The 14,780-nt window shown below is 45.2% G+C and overlaps 1 protein-coding gene across 1 annotated transcript; it reads left to right on the forward strand.

The window, feature by feature from the left end:
- Positions 1-10,379: 10,379 nt before the first annotated feature.
- Positions 10,380-14,152, forward strand: zfp64 (zinc finger protein 64 homolog (mouse)). Its single transcript, XM_056423039.1, has 6 exons — positions 10,380-10,596; positions 10,766-10,915; positions 11,024-11,170; positions 11,353-11,415; positions 11,525-11,776; positions 11,898-14,152. Exons 1-6 carry the CDS (start codon positions 10,575-10,577, stop codon positions 13,316-13,318), a joined length of 2,055 nt encoding a protein of 684 aa, XP_056279014.1. The 5' UTR covers positions 10,380-10,574; the 3' UTR covers positions 13,319-14,152.
- Positions 14,153-14,780: the final 628 nt, after the last annotated feature.

Consider the following 14,780-nt stretch of genomic DNA (forward strand, 5'->3'; position numbering starts at 1 on the left):
AAAGGAATACTTAACATGTTAAAACAGCTTGTTCAATAAAAAAAAACATCAATGTTTTAATGGGATGGATTCACTGTAGTTTAAATCGATTTGGTACTTGGCTATAATTTCTCAGTTATATACACATGATTTCTGACGCAATAACCTATGTTCCATCAATGAATCACTTCATGGTAATATGCGACTGTGAACCATTTGGAGGCAGCGATAGTGCAGCAGACGAACGAGAGCACTTTATGGTTAATAAAGTGTTTTGATCATCGGATATAGGACTCGGGGAAACAGGTGCAGATGAAACAACTGGAACACATGGTGGAAGCCAGAAGCTCAGCACACCTGTTCCCTTCCCGCTAAACAGCCTCGCAGTGGATCGTCTCTGGAGCACAAAACAACTTTCGTCACACACACACACACACACACACACACGCGCGAGCACGCACACACACACGTACGCACACTCCTCCAATTCCAACGGCACAGAGATGGAGAACCGACGTTTGTCCCTTTTAGGGCCTGTAGCGATGGTGAGAAATGAAAGCAGGACACTTCCTCGATGCTGCTGGAAGATCTTAATGCTGTTTCCTCTGGCCTGTGTAGACAGAGCACTCCACCGGGAGGGAGGGGAGGATAAGTAACTATAGGAGGTGGTAATGGTGTTGGTATCGGCTGGTGTTGTTTGCCCTAGCTGTATTGAAGCGACGGTCCCCGAGGAGCCTGGCACAGGGAGCTGGGTTTGTCAACCTTGTCTGAGGGACTTAATATGAAAACAACACTAATGAGAACCATTTCCATTGCTCTGTTTATTTTCAGAGATGCATTGAGCGGGGGGCATAGGCACGGCTCAGTGATCGCACGTTGCATTGCATTCATTATGGGGCCCTGGATGGGCTACTGATACATTACACACAAACACACTTATAATTGCATTTTTTTATTTTTATTGTTCAGTGCTACTTTTAATGCTGCACTGAAGCAAAATGGGATCCATCTGACCAAACGCAATCATAAGGTTATGCATCTAGTCGGTATCTTTTATCCTTTTGGAGATGCTGACTAGAAGCTAGAAATTAGACATATCTATTAATAAGGATTCCATGACTGTAGCGAAAACAAAACATCATACTGTATATTCTATATCTGGGGAGGTATTCTCTTCATCAATAAATGACGAGCTTCAGCAGACAAGTATCATTTCCTCAAGCAAAATGAATCCTCCGGCGTCCATCCATTCACTCACAGACATGCCATTTTGAAAATCTCTCTAAAGTGACATTACTCGAGAGATTGAAACCACTATTTCATTGAGCAGAAAATTGCTATTGAATTTGGAGCTGAATAATTGGAAGCCATGTTCCAATTCAAGCCGCAGAAAAGGCAGAGTTATGGTTTACTGTCACACTCAAACCAATGACATTCTGAAGCTGAGCGGCACAAATGGTCTGGGTATTGTTGGACGGGACATTGCTCTCCTTTGTGTATGTGCCATATCAAGCAAGCAGTTGGATGGCAATTTGGAAAGGATGCAATTCCCTTTGATTTGATAGAAATCCATGAATGGAATAAAAACATAATATCAGCATTTTAAAGAAAAGATACAGGCATAGAGCTGTGTAGTTACATTTGCTGAATTTATCGAAGTGCGGACTACATATTAGATTCCTAAATATCGGCTCTACTGGAATTGAAAACGTCTCTAAAATCTTCTTTCAACTATGACTGTGCAGGAGAATGCCGGGATGTTTTCTCTCTGCAATCTTTAAAAATCATAAATTAAATGTGTTCTTCAAATATCAGGTTCTCGAGGATCTGAAATCAATAGTGAGAGTTTATTCCTCCTAATTTGGCATTCCCATTTACCATTCCCATTCCCAAAAAATGCCACCATTGAAGAAAAAAAATAAGTGCTTTAGTAGCTCTTTATCCGTTTGCTGTATTTATTGTGTTGAAGTTGGTGGCACTGCCTCCCACTCGCTCGCTCTCTCTCCCTCTGCCTCTCTCTCCCTCTCTCTCTCTATCCCTGCCCCTCCCTTCATCCAGTGATCGTTTTGTGAACCCGTTAGCCTGTCATTGGTTTGGAGACTCCAAATGACCCTGTGTTTCTGCAGAAGACTCATTCATCCCCTCCCTCTCCCTCCCCAGGCCACTGGCAATACTGATGACCACCAGAAAGACACACAGACACGCGCACGGACACACACACTTTTTACACACCCACACACACACATGAACTAAAACACTCTCGCGCTCACACACTGTGGGCCGCTGTGCTTTGCTGGTGTAATGTGCTTTGTTGTGTGAAGGTATCAATCAGAGGGGAGCAGATTATTAGAGTGTCTGAAAGAGATCAAACAATGTTGCCGTCTGCACCCACACATGGCTGATTTACAGGCAGGCTGATAAAGTACTGCAGCTCTCTGTCAGGGGCTACATGACGGCTCGCCGCGCTCTTAGGATAAATTATTGCAGAGGCCCGCGGTAATGTCTCTCCACCTAGCAACCAGCCGCCCCAGCCGCTGCCAGGGGAGCCCTGCCTCGTCTGCCATAATGGCACTGTGTCCGGGGTCAGCAGTTACTGTATCGTAGCAGGGTGGGAGGGATGTATACACACATACACACACATACACGCACACGCACGCTTGAACGCGTGCACACACACCGCCTCTCGGTTGTCTCTACTCCTGCCATTTGAAGCAATGCCAAAAGACACTCAGGGATGACTGCAGGAGGACTGAGTGGACACGGGGGAGGTGCTGATGTCCCGCTACAATTTTGCAGGAGAGCAACATTTTGAAAAACTGACGCCAAGGTTCCAAACAAGCAGCGCTGAGAGAGAGGTGGGCGGGGGGGATCATAAAAAAATAAAGCTTGGCAAAAACATTGTAGAAAGGCATTTGTAACACTAAGTCCGATCTCACTTGTGTGATTGGCTGAGAGGCGATTCTTCAGACGGATCATTTCCTACCGCCTCTGACTGTCTCTTTTGTTTTCCAGTATGAAGGCCTGCACAAAACAAACTTCCTGGTGGCTACCCATTTTTTAGCAGGACGTGACGAATATAGATATATGGATAGATAAGGCAGACATAAATATAAAAAGAAGTCACCGCCAAGAAGTGGATTTCACTTACAGATATGACGCATAACTATTTTATATCCGCTTTGGTTCCTGGCCTTTTATTTACTCAAGATGGCCTTGTTTTGTTTTTTTCTACACTGAGCGAGGTCAGGGAAAGTGGAATTCACCCAAGAAATTTGCCAGAGAAGACACAGAGCTGCGAAATAGAATAGAGTAGAACAACTACACCGACGTGCTAAAAGATAGACGCTGTCCATTGAGCATAATGAATATTTGACTACGCCTTTCTCCTTGAGAGCTTTTCAGCTAAATCTATCTAAAGAAATAAAAAGCAGCACACCCAAAAAACATTTCTTTGTCCTCGTACTGAGGTGATCTGCAGTCGGGAGTTCAGAAACTGGCTTTGTCGAGTCGTCTGCCATTTTAGTAGTGGCTGGGTGATCGCCGTCTCCCTGCCCCCTCCCCTGTGTTATCTCGCTCAAAGCAGTGCCATCCCTCTATTGTAATAATGCCGCTTCCCAGCAGCCCTTGGAATGACCTTTCTTTAATTAACTGCATCTTGATGAGCAGATCTACATAGAATGTGAAGGTTAATTAATGAAGTATCACTGCTTAGTCTTAAAACCATCACCTAGCGGATGACAGCCAGCCCACCACTCTCTATTTTACCCCCCGATCTCATTAGCAATGGTAGGCCGATGGACAGCTCTGCTCTGGCCAGTGGATCTCAAGTAAATTGTATCAAAGACAGGCCCTTTGATATACTTCATATGGATAAGACCATATTCTGACTCTACACTTTGAATAATATATGAGAAATGCTCACAAATACACACACACACATTCTTGCATCACATAATGTGTTCATGTATTTCTCTGAGGTATGAATCTAGTAAGCAACCGCATAAATAATTCAAATGAAGGTAAAATAATATTTCAATTAAGATCCATGTAATCTGTTTCCTGCAAACAAATACATGATGGATGGTGATGGATAATTCTTGTATTATTGCACAGTTTCATCTTGATAAGCTTTCGGTTTCCGCCGCGATTTCATTTCAGGGAGCATTTCAGCGTTGCTTATCGTCCCAATTTGGAAAGAAGAGCCACATTAGCAAACGATGCCCAACTACTAAAAGTGTCTTCCAGTGGCAGTTCAAGCTGGTGAAAGACGGGACCATGCGGATCCAGGGTCTACGGTTACATGCGCGTTTCCCAAATCTGGCTGTGCTCACACAGCTTTTAGTTTATCTGTAATCTATCACGCTGGAGGATGACCGCAGTGTGCTCGGCACTTAGAGCGCAGACCTGTCCGTCACCATGGATGCTAGTTTCTGTTGCTGTTCATCGCCAGGCTTCCCTCCTGGGTATCGCAGGCCGGGCGAGCCACCTGGGCTCATTTACCTTCCCACCTGGCCTGGGCATTGGAAAATTGAACCCAAAGTATCCAAGAAGACGGACGACACTGGGCAAGGTTTTCTGGCTGCTCTCATGTCGAATGAGAGCCCGCAGTCAAACGGGGTTGATTTTTAGAATGCGTTCACATTTTGCACCCGACTGACTGTTGTGCGCTTGTGTCATTATCCTGCTATGAATCTGCCAGCTGGATGCATTGTATGCAGTTTCACTGACACCGAACAACTCCTCTTGAGTGACTGTGTGCTGCTGCTGCAGCATATACACGGTTGTGCATGGAGATCCCCGTCAGGAATCACGACTGCGGCTGTATCCATATTGAACAGCACAGAGAAATATGATTGAGGTCCTCCGAGTAACCTTGCTTCAGCCCGAAAGTCAAAAGCATTAATGCATGGCGTGACTTCCAGCAGACAGCAGAGTTTGACAAGTGCATGTTTATCCTTTTTATCCACTACAAAATATATAAGAAAGTATGACAGACATACCACGGCCATCTGGGTGCAGCTAACCCACAAGCAAAGCTACCAGTCTCCATTTGTGTCTGTTAGCGCTACAAAGTTATTGATTCTCAGCATTTACCACTGCAACCTTTTGACAGCAGACACAACCGAGTATGTAAAAGCTGACATGGCTGACTTCATGACAAGCAAACAAAGACCGATACCCCCCGCTGTGTCCCACTGCTGTCTTTGTGCTGGTAGAATAGAGGAGCATAGAACCTTCTCTTCTGGGGCTACATCTCCACCTCATTTGTATGACAAGGATCTCCGAGCCTCCATTAAGGATCAAGCCGTGTTGAAAGACGGAGTGAAATTCCATTTTGTTTCTTATAAATTGTTAAGATTTTGCCAGGGTAAACTGGATCCCTAATTGGTGTAGCTTTTTGCTACCACTGATACGGTGTCAAGAATTCCCTGATGACTGTCAGGTAAACTTTCTATATAGAAGTGTTTCTCCGTTGAGGCGTCTCTCCGATTTCCCTTTCAGCACATCGAATGACACCCCGCTAAAGGCTGGCACAATATGCTTCCCGCACACAACGCTGTCACCAAAGACAACTTGGGAGAAGCGAGTGTTTTGAGAGTTTGAAACAAAATAGCTGGTGCAGCATTTCCCCATTTCCGTCTGAAATCCTTGACACCAGAGGATTTACAGTGAAGTGAAGTGAGGTGGGTGCTGTGTGGAACGAGCTGTATGGGGCTGAGCTAGATGGGTCGTGTGTGTGTGTGTGTGTATTGGTGGGGGGGGGGGGGTCTACGCTACACTCATGCTGACAGGGATCCTCCCTGTAGCGCATGCTTTTTTTCCATTAGTTCCTTACTCACTCTCTTGCCCTCCAGACCCGCAGAGTGAGGAAGATTTAAGTGGCCAGTCAAGTGAAATCCCCAAGGTTTGGCAGGTGTGAGGTCTGGCTTCATTATCTACAGACACCTCTGTCCAATTATGAGCCTTTCTCCCTCTGTGACGATGATGATGCCGAGTGTGTACCCACGAGCGTGTCTGTAGGTGTGTGTCGAGAGCGTGAATAGGCCAGCCTCGTTGTTATCTGTCTGACTATCAAGATTCCCTCCGCCGTCATATCATTGACGACACATCACGCGTGCGTGCATACACATGTCGCGTCTTTTGTTTTCGATGCAGCTACGTAGTACGTCTATCCACGCCCGGAATATATCCGGTCCGTGACTTTGTTTTTGTTTCCTGCTCCATCCTTCCACTTGGGAGTAGAAAGCAGCACCTGAAAGCCCGCTTGTGCAATAACATTAAAGAGTCACTTCCCAGCGGCCGTAATTAGGACTCACTGTGAGGAAAAGAAAAGCAATAAATTACACGCAACCATCCTGTGTTCAGAAGTCTCACTGGTTTTGATACATCTCCGTGGCTTCTCCATTTTGCTGACCCACTGGTTCCAAAATGTCAGCTGCTACAAACTGGAGCACCGCCTTGAGTGCCGCTTCAAACAAGCACAGGGTCTCTTTCTCTAGCCTGATTTTGGACACCCCCTGCTGACACTACGGCAAAATACAAGGCACACGACAGCACCTTCCTTCCACAGCGAACCTCCATATAAAATACTTCAGTTTTGATAGAAACACACTTTTATTTCTAGAAAACAACATTTGTATTCCTTTTGGCCACATTCACATCGTATATACCAGACACTATGGCAACATTAATATTCCCCCAAGCTTGCATATCAACATCAAAAATGTTATACTACATCATAAAATGAAATTGTGTCTACATTCATACCCCCGCATGTTTCTAAGGGTTGAATATTCCCCTCCTGAGGCTATGGCCTGCTCTTGTCTATGAAGCCACATGTACCCGCTAGTCTCTGGTTAGCCTGCACTCATCTGCAGCCCTATCATCTGCATCAGTTGGCAGATACAAAGAGCATAGCGCTGTTTTGCGTGCGAGCATGTGCGCCTTTTGTGTGCAGCCCTGCTGCACTCGTTCGTGCGTGCGAGCTCGCGCAATTGTGTCTTTTTATATGATGAAGTGGGAGTGTTTGAGGCATGTGATGGTTCCCAGACTTTGGCTCTGTTTTATCTGATGCTGAGATGGCAGCTGTGGACCAAAGGAATTCATACATGTGTGTATAATTTGTCTTATGGCTCAAAACAAAACAACGGGACTCGGGACATCTTTTACCCATTCAATTTGACATGACACAAGCAGAAGGTCACTGTGTGTGTGTTTGCTTTCAGAGTTGCTTGATTATAATTTCAGGGCCGTCTATGAATAGAATAAACCACGAATCTAAGCACGTAACACAGAACCATATTTACTGTTTAACAAGCTATCAACACACAAACCTTTAACCAATGTGGGCTGAAGCATGTTGCAACATAGCTTTGAACTCACCATTTTATTTGCCTCCTCTTAATGATAATCATCATCTTAGGCCTGGCAGCGGCAAATGAGCCTTCCCTGAATTGCAAAAGAAAAAGAGGGAAAAAATGACATGAATTAATAATGAGCTAAATTACTCAAACGTTGCACACCACGACCTGCTGCAGTACTGTGAGCAGCGGGCCCTAAGGTGACAAAGCTAGATAAATATTTGATGTCTAAATATGAATTTTGGGGTCCTGGGCCTGCTATCTGACAAACCTGCCCAGGTTATTGCAGCACATGGACGAACCATTCAGCTAAAAAGGAGGCTTGGAGTATCGGTCTCGCGGCTCTTGTCTGGACAGAAGCGACACTCAGAGATCAGGTTTGTTTGTCGCAGCCAGCTTCTGAGGCTTGTGTCTTGCCAGTGAAGTGAGTAGACGGTGTTCTTTGGGTGCCCTCAGGTGGAAGCCCGGTATAATTGCTGTTGACAACCTACAAGTCATTGTGCAATTAAAGCATCTGCCGCTCCTGTGTGGCAGCGGGCTGTGATGCCTTGTGACAGCTCGTAGCCATTAAGCAACTGTAAGCAGCTGGCGTGCCTCGGTGGGGGGAAATAATGTGACAGAGGCACTCCCCCCTATTGTTGCCCTTGTCTCATTGGGGAAAAGAGGGACATTACATCACTCACTGAATTTTCGGGCATCTCATTGAATGGGAAAACATGCAAGTCTACAAATGAGACTTGGCACAGCAGGATGTCCAAATGAGACTTTGTTTCTACAGAGTACAACAAATGAAAAACAGCTCATTGTTCAGAGTACACCTTAAAGGGACAGTTCACCCCGAAAACAAAGAATACTTTTTTTTCTCCGCTTACCTGCAGTGCTACTTATTTAAAAGTTTTTTTTTAGATTGTCTTGGTGTGAGTTGCCATAGTTTTGGACATTACAGCCAGAGAGCCTTCTCTAAAATATTATGGGACTATATAGCACTCGGCTTGTGATGCTGACAGCACCAAAAAGGAAATACTTTGAAAGTCAACAGTAACGTCTCTTGACAGAAATCATGACCACGTAATCCACAGACCTTTCTGAGCAATTTCAAACTTTGAGCACCACAAGCCGAGTGCAATAAAGTCCCATTATATTTATGAGAAGGAAGACATCTATACGGCCGACATCTCTGAAACTAGGTGCCTCACACCAAAACAATCTAGATTGATAAGTAGCACTGCAGGTGAGAAGAAAAGATGAACTGTCCCTTTAACTCAAGTGACTAAACAGTCACTGGCATACATACTTTACGAGTTGAGGTTGGTGTAGCTGTGAATTAAAGTTGAGTTGGTCGCTTGATTGACAGTAAAATAACTATAACATAATTCTGGTAAAGCAGTAATTAATTCAATAATTTTTCAAGCAAAAAAGGGCTAGAAAGGAGTGGGTCTAGATAATAAAATGTGATGTTTTATTCTTTTAATCTCTAAAATATTGTTCTCCACTCGCTGGGTGAATGGCATGAGTCTTTCTTTTATTGACCCATATCTCTGTCATTTGTCTGTCACGTGTGAAACCGGTCATTGATGTGCATTTAACTGTAGGCCTACTGGGTTTAGGGGGGGGTTATGTGCAAACGATTTGCACACTCTTCGGTCAGATGAAATGATGTATTTAATCATCTCCTTTTCGTGTATTTTTCCATCAGTCATCAATTTTCAAGGTGCCCAGAAGAAGAAAAAATCAGTAGCTTTGTACTATTATAACAAATTGTTTCCATACATGTTGTTTATTCTATGTGGACAATCCTGATAGGATCCAATTCAAAGGCAGCAGTAATCATATAGTCAGATTGGTTTGGGCAGGCCATGAGAGAGAGGCGTGTGTGTGTGTGTGGGGGGTCTGTCTGTCTGTCTGTCTGTCTGTCTGTCTCACGGATTTGCTGTTTCAGCAGGGAAGAAATCCGTCCTGTACTCTGCCACGCAGGAAAGTCAGCGTAAGGAAATTCCTGAGCTTCACAGTGGCAATCAGGCAGTTAAGGACCTGCCAGTGAAAATGGAGCTGTATGTCAGTCACTTTCATGGCTTATTCACACGAGCACGAGTGCTCTGGCATATACAAAAAGGCATTCTAATTCACAGTAAATTGTCCTTACTTGAGAGGCGGTTGAGTAAGCTATGTATAGTTAAGTGCCCTGCAGCGATTTCTACATCTGAAAGCTTACCTTGAAGTCGTTGCAGGTGCAAAGGCTGCGGCTATATTCTGAAAATGTGCTAACGTTGCAGCCACTAAACAAATCAGGCCGACGTCAGGACTGTCAGATAAAATGTGTATCGTTCAGAAAACGAATAGTATAAGTGTGTATGGTTGGTAAGCCTTTTCATTGGACTTCCAATACGACAGGTGGCAGTAACGTTGACTTAACGGCCTTGCTTTTGTAAAAGCCAAAGACATTTTTCTCACTCGGAGTTGACGGTTTAACGTTACATGGTAAAGTGTTATATGAGAAAGCCAGCTGTACTTTATGAACGGAAATTAAATGACATTTCAGGACAAAAGTGGCCCCGTGGCTGAGTATCAATTACTCGCTACAATAGTAATGCCGCATTCAGGGACTCGTAAATACCTTATGTCAATGACAGATGTTTAGCCCTCTTGGATGTTGTTTTTTATTTAAATTACTTGTTTCACAATTAAGACAGCCATAAGACAGCGTGTGAACTGATGAACAGGCAGAATACGGAGGGGGGTGGGGGGCGTCAGGCTTACCCTTACTGTGGTATTGTCCACATTAATAAGATATATTTAACACTTCTTAAGAAAATAAAACGGCACCAAATTATTGATACATCAATTATATAAAACGATTATCACACAAATAGTAATGTAACAAAAGAAGCACCCCACTTTTATCCTGTTGTCGGACGTACAGACTGAGGGAAGGTAATTTAGATTTTTCCCATAGTTTTAAAAGCATCATGTGACGTCACCCGGACACGGCGCTTGCTTAACGGCCGTAAACCCCCCGTAACATGTCGTAAACCCGACTTGTATCTGTTGTTGGAGAAGTACACGGTATTTGTCATTGATATAACAAACTGCAGTGTATCTCGCGTTTTCAAATATGATAATAGTTGCGCTGGCTGCGCCTCCACTCGAGTCGGAACAGTTAAACAACATGGTGGACGTTGTGTAGGCTTTGAAGAGCCAGAAGATGAGTTGATCTCCATCTAAACAAGCTCGAAAATGGCAACATACAACACCGACGGTAAAGGAAATGATCCCTAACTACTCACATATCGCGAACATCCCAATTATGATTTTTCGTCATTATATTGCAGTCATCTTTTTGCCAATTTCACGCACGTACATCACGCAACTTTCTATTAATATCGTGGGTTTCTTTCTGTGTTTTCTACCTCCCTATGTCGGTGCAGGACATTCTGTTGTGGTGGAATTGAGTCCAGACATCCATATCTGTGGATTCTGCAAGCAGCAGTATAATAATTTTGAGGTCTTTCTCGCCCATAAGCAAAATGGATGCTCCTTACCAACCTCTGCCACCACTGCAACCACCACTCTCACAGGTAAAATACTACACTTCCGTATTTGTTGTCAACAGTTTGCACGTAGATTTGAGACCCAGTCTGCCTCTCTCATGCCCTCAAATCCTGTCATATTTGTGTCCTGCTCAGATTCCAGCACCGAGTTTGTTTTTGAGGAAACCTACCAGACGTGTGTTATGAGAGGTGTTAAAAAGATCCTGACCAAAGCACAGAAAACACCTTCCAAAAAATTGAAACCTTCCCTGACTTCAAAGAGACACAGCTGCTGTTTCTCAGGTTAGTGCCTCACGCCATTTACGACTGTAACACATTCCCTCTTTTTGGCCGCCAAGCAGGGAAAACAGTACTTCCTGCCAAGACCCATGTCAATAGCTGTTATTTATTTAGGACTCTTTTTAGATTGACTTTCCACAAGGCTACACATGCCTTGTAAAAGCACTATTTCTGTTGATCTACAGGTTGCACTTTCAAGACGCAGTATGGCCAAAAAGACATGGAGCGGCATCTCAAAACCCACACCGGTATGTCAAGTGATTCTCCTGCTTTATTTAATCACTTAACAATCCGATATTGACACGTTTCTTCTGCTGCTTCTTCTTCTTTCTTTCTTTCTTCTCGTCCGCCATACAGGTGAGAAGCCATTTGAATGTGAGCTTTGCCACAAACGCTTCAGCCGGCGGGACAAGCTCAACATGCACAGCCGCTCGCACACAGGCGAGAAGCCGCACAAGTGTAAGCACTGTCCCTACGCAGCAGCAGACAGCAGCAGTTTGAAGAAGCACCTGCGAATCCACTATGATGAACGGCCGTTTAAGTGCCAGATCTGTCCTTACGCCAGCCGCAACTCCAGCCAACTCACCGTCCACCTGCGCTCGCACACTGGTAAGTAGTCACACATCCACAAGTGTCTCCAACTGCAGGGTGATGTTGTATTTTTGAGAATGAAATCATTGAGAATCATATGATATTATTGTCCTGTCTTTATGTTTTATTTCATTCCAAGGGGATGCACCTTTCCAGTGCCAACAGTGTGATGCAAAGTTCAAAATCAACTCAGACCTGAAGAGGCACATCCGGATTCACTCGGGGGAAAAACCATACGAGTGTAACTTTTGTGAGTACCGCTGCGCCATGAAAGGCAACCTGAAATCTCACGTTCAGCTCAAGCATGGCACCGAGAACTCCTCCCACTGTGAGCACTGTGACTTCCAGTGTGCCAGCAAGGCTGCTCTGCGAGAGCACATGCGAGAACACCAACCCATTCAGCCCATCCAGTGTTCCGAGTGCACTTACTCCTGCGCCAGCAAGGGGGCGCTCAAAGTCCACGAGAGGGTCCACTCGGAGGATCGGCCCTTTAAATGTGACTTCTGCAACTTTGCCTCCAAGCAGCGCAGTAACCTCGTCATCCACAAAAGGAAGTGCCACTCGGATAAGCCTGAAAAAGGTGACGGTGGCAGGGGTGGAGGAACAGGCGGAGGAGGGGACTCTCCAAAGCCTGTGGGCTCCAGGTACCGGGCCAAACTAGAAGCGGCTCAGGCGTTCTGCTGTGACTCGTGCAACGCTTCCTTCGTGAGGGAGGACTCCCTGCGGAGCCACAAGAAGCAGCATCGAGACACACTGAACGTGTTTCAGCTCCAGCTCTCCGCCCCGGCGGATGTCCACTTGGTTCCGGTCACAACGGCGAAGAGCAACACCCAGCTTGAGGTTCCTATCCCGTCTGACTCGATGGCTCCTTACAGCAGTGCGCAGCTCAAAATCATCGTATCTCACCCTCTGGGCCAGGAGAACTCCTTACTTCCAGGTGGTGGGGATGGTCCGCATAAGACCAGCATGGTCCTGCTCAGCCCGGAAAGCCAGGACATGGTCGTCCACTCCATGATCCAGCAGGGGAACTTGCTCACACCAATGCAACCCGTCGGGTCGCGCCAGACTGCCGAGGCCACACTAGAAACTCAGACGGTCCTGTTGACGCAGCTCGGCCCCGGTGACGCCAGCAACCCGCTCCACCGGGCCCTGCTGCAGACCGCCGTCACTGCTCAGGACGCCAGCAGCGGCACGCAGACTTTCATCACGACCTGCTCGGAGCTGGAGGGCCTCAACGCCTTGATCCAGGAGGGTGGCACGGAGGTGACAGTGGTGACGGAAGGGAACGCCGCCACGGCGGCGACGGCAACTGCAGCCGACGGGGCGCGCGGTCCATCGGAGGACATGTCGAAGCCAGCAGGGGCAGTTGCGGTCGGGGGGAGCGTCTCACCCTGTGAGGAAAGTGCGTTGCTGGTGCCGAACATCAGCCTTTGCAGCCAGAATGTGGTCATCCACGGGGTTCCACTCATCGTGTCCACTCGGCAGCAGCAGACGATAGAGCAGCTCTCTCCTCACACACTGTACTCCGATACACACACACTGGAAGACATCCCACAGTGAGCAGGGGGGGCTCAGTGTGTTTTCCTGAATATTTAAAGACTTTAAACTGCATCATAAGCTATTTCTTTGCCAGTATGAACTCTTTGGCCTAAAGGTTACATGTGTGCAGGCTGTTACCAATAACTGCGTTTCTCTGTTTCTAGCCATTTAGACATTGACCACTGAAGTCATTTTCAATTTCAAATCAGTTTATTTTCTATAGTCCAAAATTACAAATGTGCCTCTACACATACGACATCCGTGTCCCAGGACCTCACATCGGATCAGGAAAAACTCCCCAAAAATACGTAGCAAGTAATGGTTTTGTTGTTTGAGAATACAGTACAGAATAACTTTGAAATGTGAAAGTTACTCATTTGGACATCATTTTGCATACTATCTTTGCAAGGGTTATTTTTGGAGCCATCACAATTTGAAAATTAGAATAATAATAAAAATACTATAAATGTAATTTATTATTAATTTAAAAACTTGGTTTATTTTAAGCCAACATCTTCAGGAAAAAAAGGAATGAAGAAAAAATAAGCCTGAAATGTGAAATGCACATTTTACCACGGACTTCTCCAGATTGTCCATCAGGTGGCAGCAGAGTGATACGAGTGGAGGGGAAGTTCACTCAGAAATTGTGGCGTGTTGCATTAATAATACTTAATTAATACACATTCTCTACCTGTAGCTTTTTTCTTTTAGAAATGAGGCATTTTCAAGTCCTCATTTTGAATCCATAATGTGGATGTTTTTTTGGAGAAAACATTAGACATGCATATGAAGGTCATAGTTTTGAAAAGCCAAGTTGCTCACCCAATAGATTTTTCAATAAAGTGCCTGTCCTGCTTTCGGCTATTCATTATTGTGGCCATTTTTACCCTCAGACTTCAGCACTTTGCAGAGATTGAAGGCTGCACCTGAATAGGAGTCTCCGGTGAACAGATGACCATTGATTTCTCTCTCGTCCCTCGGCACTAATGGCTCCGCTGATGCACACGCAGCATGGCCACAAACTCAGATGGAGTTTGTTTGATGGAGGACACTCTGCAGGCACCGGAGTTTCACCTCACAGTTGGTTTGTGTCGCAAAAGGGGAAAAGGAAACGTTAACCAAGAAAAGGAATATGAAGACCATGTCCTCTTGCGTTGTCTTTGTCTTCGATTCCATGCTCTATATTTTAGATGCTGATGCCTTTTGTCGGCCCTGTTTATTGTCTGTGATTGGCAGTGCACTCATTTCTGGTATGGGATTAGTGGTAGAATGTAAGTGCTGTACTTTTGTGATGCTTTTCATGAGTACTACTATATTCATACAAAGCACTTTTACTTCACTACATTTATGAAGGCAGTCCTATACTTTTTACTACAGTTCTCTGTCAGCTACTAGTTTACTCGCATACTAGTTACTGAGCTGATAAAATGAATAGTTTGACACATTTACTTTATTGTTGAAGGTTGGACATTGAACACTGACG

Source organism: Pseudoliparis swirei, chromosome 9, assembly GCF_029220125.1.
Source record: "Pseudoliparis swirei isolate HS2019 ecotype Mariana Trench chromosome 9, NWPU_hadal_v1, whole genome shotgun sequence".
Lineage (NCBI taxonomy): Eukaryota > Metazoa > Chordata > Actinopteri > Perciformes > Liparidae > Pseudoliparis > Pseudoliparis swirei.